At 38.4% G+C, this 14,656-nt stretch overlaps 1 protein-coding gene across 4 annotated transcripts in view; it reads right to left on the reverse strand.

Moving 5' to 3' along the window:
- The window catches only part of DMXL1 (Dmx like 1), a 69,001-nt gene that overhangs the window by 16,370 nt on the left and 37,975 nt on the right, over positions 1-14,656 (reverse strand). For 2 of the 4 annotated variants that reach the window (XM_083403562.1, XM_083403561.1), the window contains exons 23-31: positions 13,573-13,825; positions 11,776-12,854; positions 8,981-9,172; positions 8,228-8,304; positions 7,314-7,441; positions 6,087-6,335; positions 5,512-5,625; positions 1,634-1,809; positions 502-635 (exon numbers count right to left, since the gene is read on the reverse strand). In XM_083403562.1, the coding sequence (XP_083259688.1) occupies positions 502-635; positions 1,634-1,809; positions 5,512-5,625; positions 6,087-6,335; positions 7,314-7,441; positions 8,228-8,304; positions 8,981-9,172; positions 11,776-12,854; positions 13,573-13,825 (2,402 nt within the window). The remainder of the gene's footprint in view (positions 1-501; positions 636-1,633; positions 1,810-5,511; positions 5,626-6,086; positions 6,336-7,313; positions 7,442-8,227; positions 8,305-8,980; positions 9,173-11,775; positions 12,855-13,572; positions 13,826-14,656) is intronic. The other 2 variants (XM_083403564.1, XM_083403563.1) reach the window with 1 other exon arrangement.

Here is a 14,656-nt window from a genome sequence, read left to right on the forward strand (position 1 = left end):
CTAAACAGAATACACAAACAAGTATACACGAGCTGTGAAAAGATAATACTGGTTTCCCTTTCCTTTTTATTATTAACTAAAGGGTGTTCCTCTGATTGCTCCATACACCAACTCGCTTCTCCCTGCCTCAGTTGTCTTCCCCCGAGTTTCCCTCCTCAGGACCACAGAATTTTCCCCACCTGCTTCCATATCCCTCCCCAAGACTACAATGTGTTCTTCCTTCCTCACCTCCCAAACCCGCAAAGGGTTGCAATATCACTCCACGTCCCCCTCTCTCCCACCCACAATGTAATATCCCCCACCTTCAGTTTTCCATTCTTTCTCCTCTCTCACTTTCCACAAAACCTGCAAGTTCCAGTTTGTGTACAGAAGCACTTAGGGAGTGTGCAGGAGAGAACTTTAGATGGAAAGGTTGCCTCTTCCCTAGATGCCTCCCATTTCATAGATGAAAACAAATGTAGAAACAGTAAAGGAAAACAAATGAATCAAATCATTTCATACCTATATGAATTTGAATTTGAATGTTCCTGACTCTTTAAGTCTGGTGAGAATTCATCATCACCTTCATCATCGCTGCTTTCCTGACTCTCCTCTGAGTCATATTCAATTCTAGTTTGCGATGATGGAAGAAATGGCTAAAAGGTAAAATGGAAGTCTCAATCGAGGTAAACACAAAACAAAATACACTAGCTTCAAATACTTGGGGAGATCTGCTTATCATTTCAATTTCAGATTACTTTTAGTATGACTTGGCTTGAAAAGGGTAAAACCAATAAAGAAGAACTTAGTATTTTTATTTCTTTTAACCTTAGAAATACAGACAGGAAAAATGCCAGGTTCCCTCTTTCATTTATACTTACCTTATACTTATACATTCATTTTTCCGTCTATAAAACACCCCTATGTGTAAGATGCTCCCTATTTTGGGGGACTCAGATTTAAGAAAATGGGGGGGAGATGTATCCGTGTATAAGACACCCCCTAATTTTTGACATTATTTTTAGGGGGGGAACCTAGTCTTATACACAGAAAAATACTGTAATTCATACATTCTGCACATCTTTCTTTTTATTTCTTGGCGCCATTTCCTTTTAGAGTTGCCTCCTATGGTTAGTCCTCAAGCTACTTTACTAGTTACCTAGCTTTTTACAAATAAGATCAGTCCACAGCTGATGTGCTCGTTTTTCCACCTGCTTAGCCAATAATTTAAGGTTAAGAGATTGCTTTTCAAGCAGGGTTTTTGGAATACAGTAATTCAAGTAACATGTCATATTAAAACACAATTTTAAACCAGAGGTGGAGAGCCTTCTGCTCACAGAACAAACTTGGCCTGCTAGCCCTGACCATTTGGCCCGCAAGACTGTTTTGGGGAAGCCATGTCCATCTGCCCTACATCTGATATTATACATTTCATCGGGTGTGGGGTGGGTAAGGGCTTAAAAGATGCATTCAGTGGTGCCAATGAGGGTATCTGCTTGAAGAATCAAGAGTTGATTGTGCTTCTACTTGAAACTGGATTCTGTTTTTTGCCAAGAAAAACTACCTCACCCGTAAGGCCAGTATGTGACAGAGTGAGAATCACTTTTGCTTATGGAAAATATTCCAAAAGTGAATAAAAATTAAAATAAAATACCTTTGCTATGAAGTAGTCCCAGATACTAAGTTCAGGAGGAATAAATTTCTCTTTGTAATTTGGGGGATCTTGTTCTATCGAGGGTAAAGTAGTCTGTGAACTCTCTTTTAGAGAGGATTTTGATGACATTCTTAAAAACTTCTGTTGCTTCTCACCATCATCTAGGGGAGAAGAGGCTGCAGAGAGAAAAAGATGCATCTTTTTAGTAAAGTTTGGAAACCATTTACCAGATGTCTATCATCAAACTATTTAAGAATAAATGTTAAAAATCAATGTCTTAATTGCAACACCAACCACCAAGAACAAGTCTAGTACAGTATTACAGTATTAGCAATTTTAAAAATCTCTGGCTTCCAAACCCTTAATACTTTATCTATCCTCTCCCTTAACCCTACACCTCCAAAGAGGTGCAATTATACTGCAAAAATTCTGAGCAAAAATTGCAACTTTCATTTCTGCATACCTGAGAAATCAAATCTCCAACTATCATATTACAATTTATATCCCCACAGAAGAGCAGCATGTGGTGCTGCTATTTGCTAATAGTAAATAAAATCCTCACTGGCATGCAGGTTTTAAGAGTACATAATCTATAAATGGAAGTGCACGATAACACAGAAATAATTCAGATTTATTTTTCCAGTATATAATTGTCGCAAAACATGCTCATAAAATTCTCCTTAAAAATGCAACTCACTTACCTTAAAGATAAAAACATATCTGTTATAATACAAAGTATTTTAAACTTTGGTTTTTAGCTAGCACATCAAACATGCACATGCATTGCTTAATATGGTGCATTAGTTTTTGAGCTCAACGAAAATAACAAAGCTTTCTTATGTTTGAAATGAAGGCATAGGAAAATAAGCTTACAGAAAGTGTTACATGATACAGAACTTGAGAAATAATGGATCTTTTAAATTCTTGCTTCCACTCACCCACATCTAAACAGTAACCACTGTGCTTAACTGCTTTCTTGATTTAAATTTTACCGTTTAGGCCTGCAGCACTAGTAGGCTATTTGTTATGGAACTACAGACAAATGCCAAACTTATTACAGGAAATGAAGTCTCACTGACAAAGTTCCTGACTCTACAAAATAACTAAGGAAATTTATCTAAAAATGGTTTAGGATTGGTATCTTAAATGGTTAGGAATATTCTTGTAGTGCTTTTTCTTATACATGGCAGAGAAACAGAGAAAGAAGTTAATAAAACATGTATATAACAAGACTAACAAAAGAACATAAATAAGTGACAATATAAATAAGCGACAAATTGAATCTAAACATCACTGGATAATTTAGATTGTTCTATTGTAAAAAAACTGACAAGTCTTATGTTAATTAGGCAAAAATTCCAAAATGCCCTTTTCTTATTAACCACCCCCGACTGTATCATGTTTTACACAAGCAGCAAGATTTGAGCATTCCTTAGCTTGCACTGGAAAACTGCAACCATCAGCACAGCCAGTTTGCATTCCATTTGCTATCTATTTGCTTGAAATAACTTTAGGGAGGTTGCTCCCATGGAACTACTTTGGCATGGCACTTTTCTGTTTTACTTTACTATTCTTTTGTATTGTCAAAACAACTGAGCACCCTAAATAAAGAGGAATATGGGCTTCTAGTTATTTTTTAAAGGTTGACAATTTGCACTGTACAATATCCTTACAGCATTCAGGACTACTCATCAGGTTGTTATAATAAAAGAAGAAGAAGTGTCACATCTATATATTAAATATTTAAATATCTGAATTTAGCTGAAGGACAACCAGCAGAATCCAAAATGGGTTGGAATAATAAACATCTGTTTTGTCTACCCCTTCTTCCAATGCACAGTGCAACACCCATTTATTAGTATCTATATCCTCCATTAAATCATCATCACTTTAGACATTTCAGGAATACAGATCTAGTTATGGAAGACTGCCCATCATTCACTGTGGAAGATTTCTCTTTCAGAAGTACTGTTATTAAAATATTTAGTCCAACGAGTTAAAAAATAAGAATTTATTTTCAACCTAGATGAAAATGCTAACACACCAAAAGGAAAGCAGAATTCTGATTATGGTGTGTGTGTGTGTGTGTATTTTGTTGTACTCCATCCTGGAATCTGAATTGGATGGAAGGTGGTACATAAATTCTTTAAGTAAATGTGTGTGCACATTTTGGGCTGGATCTAGGAGGTTTACTCCCCCACCCCCGGGTCTCTGTCATCTTGGCCTCCTCCAATTAGGCTCCTCAGTGTGAGGCCATCCCAATTCACAAATACAAAAAGAGTAACTTTTTACAAGTATTAGACCTGTGACATTTTGGAAGACATGTGAACACAAACTTGCTTTATACCAAATCAGAGTACAGTGGTACCTTGGTTTAAGCACAGCTCAGTTTATGAACAACTTGGATTAAGAACGCTGCAAACCCGGAAGTACGTGTTTTGGTTTGTGAACTTTGCCTTGGAAGCAGAACATGTTCCGCTTCCTGTTGAGTGTGTTCCATTTGTAAATTGAGTCCACCACTGCTATAGGAAAGCACACCTTGGTTGAAGAACGCTTTGGTTTAAGAACGGACATCCGGAACAGATTAAGTTCGTAAACCAAGGTACCACTGTAATTGGTCCATCTAGCTTACATGTGCCCCGACATTCAATGGCTTTCCAGTAATGGGCAGCCATTTGTGGATCTTTCTTCCTCTGAAGCTGCTGACAGTGATTCCTGCCTTCAAACACTAGTCCCACCTGAAATCTTCTTACAAGCATGGGAGGAACACAATTTTATCACTGAAAATTCCATGGTAATCCAGAGTACAGACACTGACCGAATGTATTTCCTCTTTTCTAAAGTGAGCTGTCCAATGAAAAGCAGTTAATCCTAAAATATGTGCTTGCATGCAAGTTCTAATGAAGTCGGCTATGCTTACTTCCGAGTACATTCACAGATGGCAAGAGCTATAAATTTTACCCTAAAGCCACAAAGGAATCCATTATCAGAATCCTTCAGAATCTAAGTGTTGACATCATTCATATCTAATCTGCATACCACACAAGTTTACTTTAGGTTATAGATAACAGAAGGGACCATGAGGATCATCCCTACAGGAATCTTTCACCCAGTGTGGAGCTCACACCCATGACCCTGTGATGAAGTCTCATGCTCTACCATGAACTATTCCTCAGGATCATTTGTTTGGTGTAATTAAAAATTATCTATAATGGATTATATGTGGACATTTGAATACAAAGCAGCATTTTGCTGTGGTCAAATAAGCAGGCTATGTGAATGACGATGTTTAAATCAACTCTTCTCTGCCAAGGCCATTTTGTGTCGCCTATGCCAATCACAAATCAAATTATAAATCAGCCAAAATGAAATGTTAAGCAGGTCACATTACCAGAGGATCTGTAGACACCAAGTTTTACACTTATATTATTTGCTGCCCTGCAACAATCTTTGATGGCGACTGGATTCATTTTTGCTACGAACTAAAGGCGGCTTTTATATGCTAAATTAACAGTTAGAAATCCACAGCCATATGCATGGTCATGTGACACAAAACAAGCAGTCTTCATGAGCAAAAAAATGTATTGGAAATATTTCTGGTAATTGCAAGCCATGTTCTTCCTTCAATAATGAAGTCATTTAAAACTGATTTAGAAGGGATTGTTCCAAATGTATGAATGACCAATGTGGTGGTTTTTGTTTTGTTTTTTAATTTTCAACTCCAATTCACATAGTTAACATGATATAAATAAAACACAGTAAAAACCTGAGGTCACGACTTACAAACAGAAATTTTTCTTTGTATCTTTATTCCTACATATGCAAGATCACATATCAGCACTGGATTTAAAAGCCTAAGACTGAAGCTAGTATCTTGCCTGCAGGTTTGGTAGGACTATGAGTACTGATGGCAGTTAGAGATTTGGTAAACCCCACACATTCCATGGAGAATACTACTACCTGGTGTGGGCTAGGCATAGGGAAGTGCCTACCTGCCAAAAAGAGAAAACATAGGCTGCTCTTAGAGTAAAGGAATATGGCTACATCAAACAAAAATAAATTATTTTTTCACGAATCATTTAAATATCATGACAATATTTTTTTAAACTGGCATTTAATAGGCTGCATAGAAAATTAGTTTTAGACTATCAAATACTGGAACACCTAGAACTGTTTGATTAATTTCACATGTAAGGTATGAAATGGCTATTTCAGCTACATTAGAAGTATTTACAGCACAAACCAATGTACATTTACTTTAGAGCCAAGCTCAGCTACTTCCATGTAAGAACTACATAGGATTGCAGCCTTAATGCAGTTATTTACTTAATTTAACTATAGCAGCTAAGAGGAAAGACAGTGCCAGACAGCCTAGCCAGTTTATGCAGCAGGAACAGGAAGGAACAGAGTTCACAAAAGTTTTATAGGTAAAGAAAACAAAGAGTGAACTAACCCATCTTTGATGTTTGTTGCACCTGGCCTTTCTTTGGAATCTTTGCTCCTCCACCAAAGACAGCAAACCACATTTTGTCATTAAGAGGATGAGCCACAATTCTGTACAGCTCATTGCTGGAATGGGTGGCGAGACCATGGATGAAGAGGCTAAGGTAGACTGCTGTCAAAATTTCACAGAGCAAAACTGTGATCCCAGATTGCGCTTCTTCTCCAGTATGATTTAATAACTGTATTAAAGCCATTATACCTAGAAAGAGAAAAAGCACTATCTAGTTTTTAAACACACACAAAAAAACCACAAAACAATTCTCCCCAGAGACAACAGTAAACTTACTGTGAGCTATTTAGGGTGTTTATTTGTTATTTGTGCAGTAATTGCTGCAACCCACCCAAACCAACTGAGTATAATGGTGTAAAAATGTAGTTTTTTCGACTGAAACTACATCAATGCATCCTCAGGAATAGGCCTGTTCCCCAGAATGCACTTAACAGAATCAGAGTTTTGGGGTATTCTTGGAAGCTCAGTTACCCTCAGTGGCTAGCAGTGACTTTTACCAGCTCCCGCTGGTACATCAACTATGGCAGTTTTTGGATAGGGCTAGTCTGGCCATGGTAATTCTTGCCATAGTACCACCTCAATGATTGATTGATTAATGCAATGCACCCTTGGGCCTGCCGTGGAGGCTCCAGTTAATGCAAAACACTACAGCTAGATTGTTGATGGGGACAGATAATCACCAGCACATAACTCCGGCAAATGCTTGTACTGGCTATTCATATGCTACTGAGTCAAGTTCAAGATTCCTGTATTAATTTACAAGGCCCTTAACAACTTGGGCCCAGGTTACCTCAAATACCACCTAATCCCTGCCCTAAGGTATTTGCGGGAGTCATTGAACGCGGTCCCCCATGGCTCAGATATAAGTCTTGTATCCACCAGGAGCTATGTGTGTTTAAGTCCTGTATCCCCAATTTTGGGGAAGAGGCTTCCTCCTGTTCACATTCTGGCACCAACTGAAGTATGTTTTTCTTCCAGTAGGCATTTCAACTGAAGTCTGATTTTGTAGTTTTAACTGATTTTTACCCTTTCTCTGTTTTTTTTGAAGACCTTTCATAGACAATTGTAGTTATACAGTATATTTTGTTTAAATAAACCAAAAAAAGGAACAGCCCTGATTATTGTCAAGAAAGCTAGATAAGACAAATAAAAAAAAATCATTACTACCTGGCCACTGAGATGGCGCAGTATTGGGAGTTACTGTTTCATCTAAGCTTGCTGTCCTTAAGGAATGCCGGTGAGAAAGCAGCAGTGTTTGGTAAACTGTTCCAGTGAATTGGTTTGCTTGTAATGAGCTATTAAAAAAGAAAAGTTAAAATTAAATTAAGCCACTATTTCTATTAATCATGGCACTTCTTTTATTCTTTTAGAGCAGGCATAGGCAAACTTGGGACTACAACTCCCATGATCCCTAGCTAACCGGACCAGTGGTCAGGGATGATGGGAATTGTAGTCCGAAAACAGCTGGAGGGTTGAGTTTGCCTATGCCTGTTTTAGAGTGTCTTTCAAACCCGGTTCATATAATGCTAAACTATAGTTTGTTTAGCTTAAGTCTAATTTCCTTTTCCACCAAACTCAACCAGGATCGCTACCATGGTTTGAGGTAAGCAAACCAGGATCATACACCATGGTTTGAAGTTGGTTTGTGAATCTTATTTTACACTGTAGTTTGTAGTTATGCACAAACTTTGTGTGCTGGTTTAATCAAATATTGTTATACTACTCTACCCCTACTACCCACCTGGTTACAGTGTCACAAGCAAAGAATATAAAAGGGTGGAATCTGGGGTCTGTAACTTACATCTCCAGAAGGTATAAATAGTAAAAAGGACCGAATGATTATCATACCATAAGTAGCTATAGTGCTGTTAAATAAGAGATGCAATTAAGTTTGTCCATTTACATCTAATACTTCAAAAGACCACAGAACATCATAACCCTTTATCATAGAATACACACAGAGGCAGAAGCTGGGGGAAAAAGATTTGTGTATTTTTATACCTTAAGTAGGACTGCAAATAGGGAATTATTTCTCTCAGTGAGCATCAAAGCTCACATTCATTTATTTTAAAAATCATTACCTGTAGCTGTGACCACCACAGAGAGACTGGTATATGCAAGCTGACAGAGATGCAGCTAACGTATGCATTACATGGATCTGGAAGAAAGTTTTAGAGGACACATTACACATCAGGCAAGAATTGTTGTTTATGTAATGTTGGAACCTCTCATTTCCAGAAACAAATTATCAAGTCAAACACAGTATGTCACATGACGTAATGTGCCAGCATCTATTTAAAAATGAACAAAACACACTCGCACCAATGTGGTCTTAATTAAAGTACCGTATTTTTTGCTGTATAAGACTCACTTTTCCCCTCCCAAAAAATAAGGGGAAATGTGTGTGCGCCTTATGGAGCGAATGCAGGCTGCGCAGCTATCCCAGAAGCCAGAAAAGCAAGAGGGATCGCTGGTTTCGCTGCGCAGCGATCCCTCTTGGTGTTCTGGCTTCTGGGATTCAGAATATTTTTTTTTTCTTGTTTTCCTCCTCCAAAAACTGGGTGCGTCTTGTGGTCTGGTGCGTCTTACAGAGCGAAAAATACGGGTAATTCCAAGGGCAGACTATTGTGCCAGGGAATACATGTGCGTAGATATAAACGGGTGAAATGCAACGTAGCATTTAGTGCAGTATGCGTAAACAGAAGAAAGTTCTGTTGTGCAAGTGGACCCTGTTTCGCTTGCGCAGCAACTTAGTTGAATCCCACCATATTTTCAATTGTTAAAAAAAGACTTATTCAAAGACAAAAAAGAAAGTGACTTGTAATAATACTTGCCTTATTATTTTGTACATCTGGACTGGGAGGCGCATGAAGGTTTACTATAGCATGTAGTATGTCATGAGTCAGGTTACTAAGATGTAGCAAAGGATTGGCCACCACGGTTTTGGCACTTGCAGTACAGGCAAACAGAAGCGGTATTGAACTCTGCTCAGATACGGTATTAGTAGGCAAATGAAGCAACAGTTCCTTGGGGATGGGGAGAATAATAGAAATCATATTTTAATAGCTGAATTCTGGAAATACTAGCATAGGTTATTAACAGTGATTGCTTCCTTCTTACGGAATTCCTGCTGATGATACATATACACACTTGAAGTGATAAAGTTAATGGTTTGCCTCTTCCCTCTCAAAAAATTACTCAAAGCTAAACAGGAATCCAGTATGTTATTATATAAGCTGGTGACCAGCCTGGCAAATTACTTGCCCTCTTGAATAAGCAATGTTTCGAAAGTGGCCTTGTGATTGGGCAGGGAGCGTAAGGTTTCTGAATTGGCCAGGCTAATTTATGATCCATGTCCGATCAGCAAAACTTTCACCTGCTGCACCCCGAATTTTCAATTTAAGCCCCAGCTCCAACAAATGACTATTGAGACCTGAGATTGGAGGGCTCTCTCTAGATCTGGTTGCAGTAAACTCTGCCTCAAGCTGGCCCCTATTAAGTTTTAGGCATTGCAACACCAGTATTTGTGTTAAGCTAAATCACCAGTTTGTGTCCACACACAGCAATGAATGTTGCATGAAGCATGTTTCTCTTGTGAAATTCTGTGCCATGTGGTGATGTATACAGAGGGAGGTACAGTAGTGAGTGGCAGTTTCAGAATCATTTTCTCTCTCATATAAGAGCATGTGCACCTTTGCCAATGGTTACCTGTGCAGAGTATTTTGGGAGTAGATTCACTGTTGCCTCTTTTTGGTGGTTTATCTCCCTTTACCATTTAAGTCCTTCAATTGTGCAATTTTGCTGTGACTGCCTTAGCTTCTCCCTTGTTGTATTTTTTATCTTTTAGCTAAGGTAGTCCTCCATGTCACTGTTTAAGATTACAATTCATCTATCTGAGAGTAAGTCCAACTGAAATCAATGGGTCTGACTTGTGAGTAGACATGTAGAGGATTGAACTGTCAACTTCAGACTAGTTTTTTTGAGGAAGGGGAATGAGAAATGGGAGGTGAAACTGACATTCCAAGCCTTATTTCCCTCAAAGGAGGAATTTGAAAGGGGAGAATGAGAACAGATCCTTTAGAAATCACAGGATCCCCCCCACAGAATCTGTGATTTTTATAGTTTAGTCCATATGCATGGATATAATGCATGTGTGATATAATGGTACTTCCAACAGTATGCTTTATTAACCAGAGGGGTCTACTTTTGCACAAAACTGAAATTATTCCTGCTTTGCTGCTGTGCAGATCCATATTGGAAAATGTTGCCTCCCCCCCCCCCCAAAAAAAAAAAAATTAATGGCCTACCATCTAGTATTGCAGATGGAAGTAGAGTAGAGGACAAATTTGTGCTCTTGGAGCTACTCAATGCATACACAACATACACAACAGTGGGAAGGTGAAGATGCAGCAGAAAGATTGCCAAACTAGTTCAGCAACCTGAAGGCACTAGTCCCAGTAAAGTTAGAATAAACTGTTGCTTGTATCTGTCTACTTTGTAAACAAAGTGACAGTGCAATAAACAGAAAAAAAACATGTCTAAAATGAGTTGATTATTGTGGCATGTGGCATGGAGGTCAGCCTCCTGTTGCTACAATGGGAAATGTCACATGACACATAAGCTCATTTATAATTCAGTAAGCTTCAACATGACAAACTGCTCCTGTCTTTATCCTAAAAAGGGTGAGGCATCTCCAGCCCGCAGGCCAATCTCTGCCTCTCAGGGGGTCCAATTTTGCTTGCTGGCCATTTCCCTCAAACCATGCTCACCCACCCAGCAGCTAACACCACCAGATAAACGGATACTTTCTACTTCTGTTCAGCAAGGAACAGGATTGTACAGCCAAGGCAAGATTTTAATCTCCACTTATTAGCTGATAAGCAGGGATTAGAGTACTTCTCAAAAATGCTTCTTAAAGCAGCTCATGTACTTCTGGAATTAGGTGGGCACCAGTGGCAGCAGTGGGGAGAAAAGAAGTTTCTCCTCCCCTCTCCCCAGTTACCACCCACCTGTGAGCTGCTTCAAACAGCCCTTTTGTGAAGTAATGTAAGGCACCCCTCATGTTCCTGTGTCAGCTGCAACAGGAGTGTGGGGACTGCCTTAAAGCGCTTCCCAAAGGGGCAGTTTTATGCAGCTGCCCCCTTCACTTAAAGGAGAAATGGCTGAGTGCTTCAAAAAGCGCTTTTGGAAAGGGCTTTAATAGAGTCCCCATGCTACTATTATAGGCTGAAATGGGAGCATGGGGGCTTTCTTAAAGCCTGTGCAAGTCTCCCCATACCCCCCTGCTAATCTTCTGAGATTGGGAATTTAAAATGGGAAGGGTGAGACATGCAAAGTAATACACCTGGCAGGTGGATCAAATTTGGCTTGCAAAGCCAATCCTGAGAAGCTACTGCCTCCCCGTCCTCAAAGAGCTGTGAGGATACTAGATATGATAGTTAAATACTTATGTGTAGATGCAAAACTATTTAGACATGTGTTATTTGAAGAAATTATAGAGATATCTTTATATACTGAACCAGAAATACATTAATGGGCACTATAATTATATTTTGCCAAGAATATACTTTTCCTCTTAACTATTCATATTTTAATACTACATCTATACTACAAGGAGAAAACGCCATACCTGCTGAGATTCTTGAAGCAGTAAAATCAGTTCCATACGTACAGATGCCAAGCCTCCACCATGAGATCCATGAAGGATACAGTAACTTAAAAACATTCGCAAAAGTGATTGATATTTTACAAGCCACTGTCTTCTCTGAAGGTATTCTCTCTGCTGTGTATTTTCTTGTGTGTCTGATAGTTCTTCGGTCATTTCATTTGATGAAGGTTCATCCATTACTGGGCTAATTCCTGGCTGAACATCTTCTGTTTCAACACTATAGTCACAGGTTTTCTGAAGAGCTACCACTTCTCTTTCAAGCCAGTGATACAGCTGGTATCTTAATTTTCCACCATCTACTTCATAGCCGGTAGATAATGTACGAAGCTCCACCGTAAGGATCTTCAAGCATGCCCTAAATTTCAGCTGTGCAGAAATGATGTCTTCTGATGAAGTGAGAACCTCATTTTCAGCACCTGAACTGTAGGTTTCTGTATAGCTAGAACTAACTTCATTTGGTTTCTCACTCACTTCCTTCTGCAAAGGTTTCATTACAATACAATCTTCACTTTCATCATCTTTGTCACTGTCCCACTTTAGCTCAAAAGGCTCATCCTGGAAAACTGTGCCCGGTTGACTCCAGTCAAACGAAAGAGCAGAATTTGAATGTTTACCTGATGACCCATCTGAAGATAATTCCAGACCATTGACGATAGGTTGTGACCAGTCAATGCTGAAAGGTTTGTTATCCTTTGATTCCAGTGGTCCTGGAGAAGAGGGTGAGCAGCCTTTACTAGTGTCCATTAAGCTAGATGTTCTTCCTAAAGGCTTTGACTTTTTTACCACTTTGGGCATCTTCGATAACACTTCCAAAGCCAGCATGGGACAGCCAGCTTTTAAGTGAGCATACGCAGTCGTAAAAAACAATCTTCTTTCCCTTAAATTGATTTCATCTGCCAGCCCATTTTCTCCTGTTACACAAATCCTCGTGGAAGATAAATCAGAAGACCCAAAATGGCGTCTCAACAAGAGAGGATGTGTCCTTAGGTAATTATAAAAATTGAACACTGAAGGGTTACATCTTGACACATTGCCTTCATCTGTAAAGACATTGCATCAGAGATTATTGTTAATGATTTATTTATTCCATAAAAGAACTCAACCATTTCCAGTTCTAATACAATAAATCCCCTGGAACTACAATTGTATGTAATATTATCCCGCCACTATGTTTATAATGTGCAGTAGGACTCCCCAAGAGGTTTATATTCAAAACATGTAAGAAAATTATATTTGTATCTGCCTTATAAAAAGAATCACATCATGGATTCATTTAGTTCAGTATTGTCTCCATTTCAAACAATAAACAATTGGTTTATCATTATGTGTAAGAACGCTGGATTAATGCGCTTTGTACTCATGTTGAAGAGAAAAAGTAAATAGCAGATGTCTACAGATATTCTTCAAATGATATGGTCATATCAAAGTAAAGGTTTTCAAATACATAGTAACATACCTGAGAATCAGCCCTGTAATGATCACTCAAAGCTCCCATTTTGTAACTAGAATGAGACTGTGACAGATTTTCTTTCTGACCCTGCCCACTTTCCCCTTATTCCATTGTTGAGAGATTCATTTCTTATGTAGCTAAATGTTCATTCACTGTTGTGAACAATGTCCATCTGGACTACCAGTCTGAACCAGAATAGCAATTCTTTGCTGTCTTTTACTGATATAAACTCAAAAGATATTTTCTTCAGATGATAGATTCTTTATATGTTTCCTAACGAAGAGCATATATAAAAAGTCCCAGCTTACCTTCCTCATCCAAAATGGGTTGGCTTATAAGAGTATCAAGAGCATGGCTATAATCCTCCAAAATCCAATAAGCCATACTCCGAAGAAAAGGATCAGCATGTGTGCTTGATGGACTCTCTTTAGTATGATGTCTGCTTCCCAGAATTCTCTTCTGTAGAATTGATTTGTAAGTCCCAGATACTTCAAACTCTGGCTCATAAAGTCTTGCTATTATAAGAGCCAATTGAATATCATTTAGTTTCTCTAGGCAGACCTTTTTGAAACAAACATAGGATTACTTTTAAAAATTGTTTCTGTCAATTTGTATCTCCACTGGGTTTTGTTTTAAGAAACTTAATATGTAAATGGAAAACAAATGTTGGATTACAGCTCATTATTTGGACAGCTTTCTAAACAATCTACCTGCTGATATTTTGCAGTAATGTCAGAAAAGTATTCAGCCTAATACCCAACAAGTTAATTAAAAGCAAAGCTGGCTTATGAAGCTTTCCCCCCCAATAAATACTGTTCTTACCTACAGCGTCCGTTTTCAATTAACTGCAGTTTATTGTTTTGTCTGAATTTGGAACTGCAATTAGTTGAATTATGGCTTATCTCCAAAAGCCAGAATCAGAAACCAGAGCCTGAAATTGGCTTGTTCAGACAACTATGAAATGACCAATTGCAGTTTGTTGAAAATCGAAGGGGGTGCTTTTAATTTTCTTACTGGTGGAAGAGTGGGGAATGCCCACTAAATCTAAATATAATCAATATTTATTACAAATGAACATTGATTACCCGAGAACAGTAAATACAAAGTGTCAAAGTTATATACACAAAAGAGAGTCAAAGAAAAAGACAATCCTAGACCCATTACCTTAACGCCAGTAGTAGCTAAGTCCTTGAAATAGGTTATTTTTTAAGCAGTACAATGTCACTAACTTGAAAACATGAATATCAATATGCACATTTTAACTGAGTAGAACACTGGGTTAAAGAGAAAAATCATAAGTGCGTTGGAGATGATGTCACAGTCCCTTCTTTGATTCAAAGTACAGAGGCATTTGAAATCTTTAACCATAGTAAGCCAAGCCAATGACATTTT

This window comes from Podarcis tiliguerta, assembly GCF_965153285.1.
Source record: "Podarcis tiliguerta genome assembly, chromosome: 11".
Classification (NCBI taxonomy): Eukaryota; Metazoa; Chordata; class Lepidosauria; order Squamata; family Lacertidae; genus Podarcis; species Podarcis tiliguerta.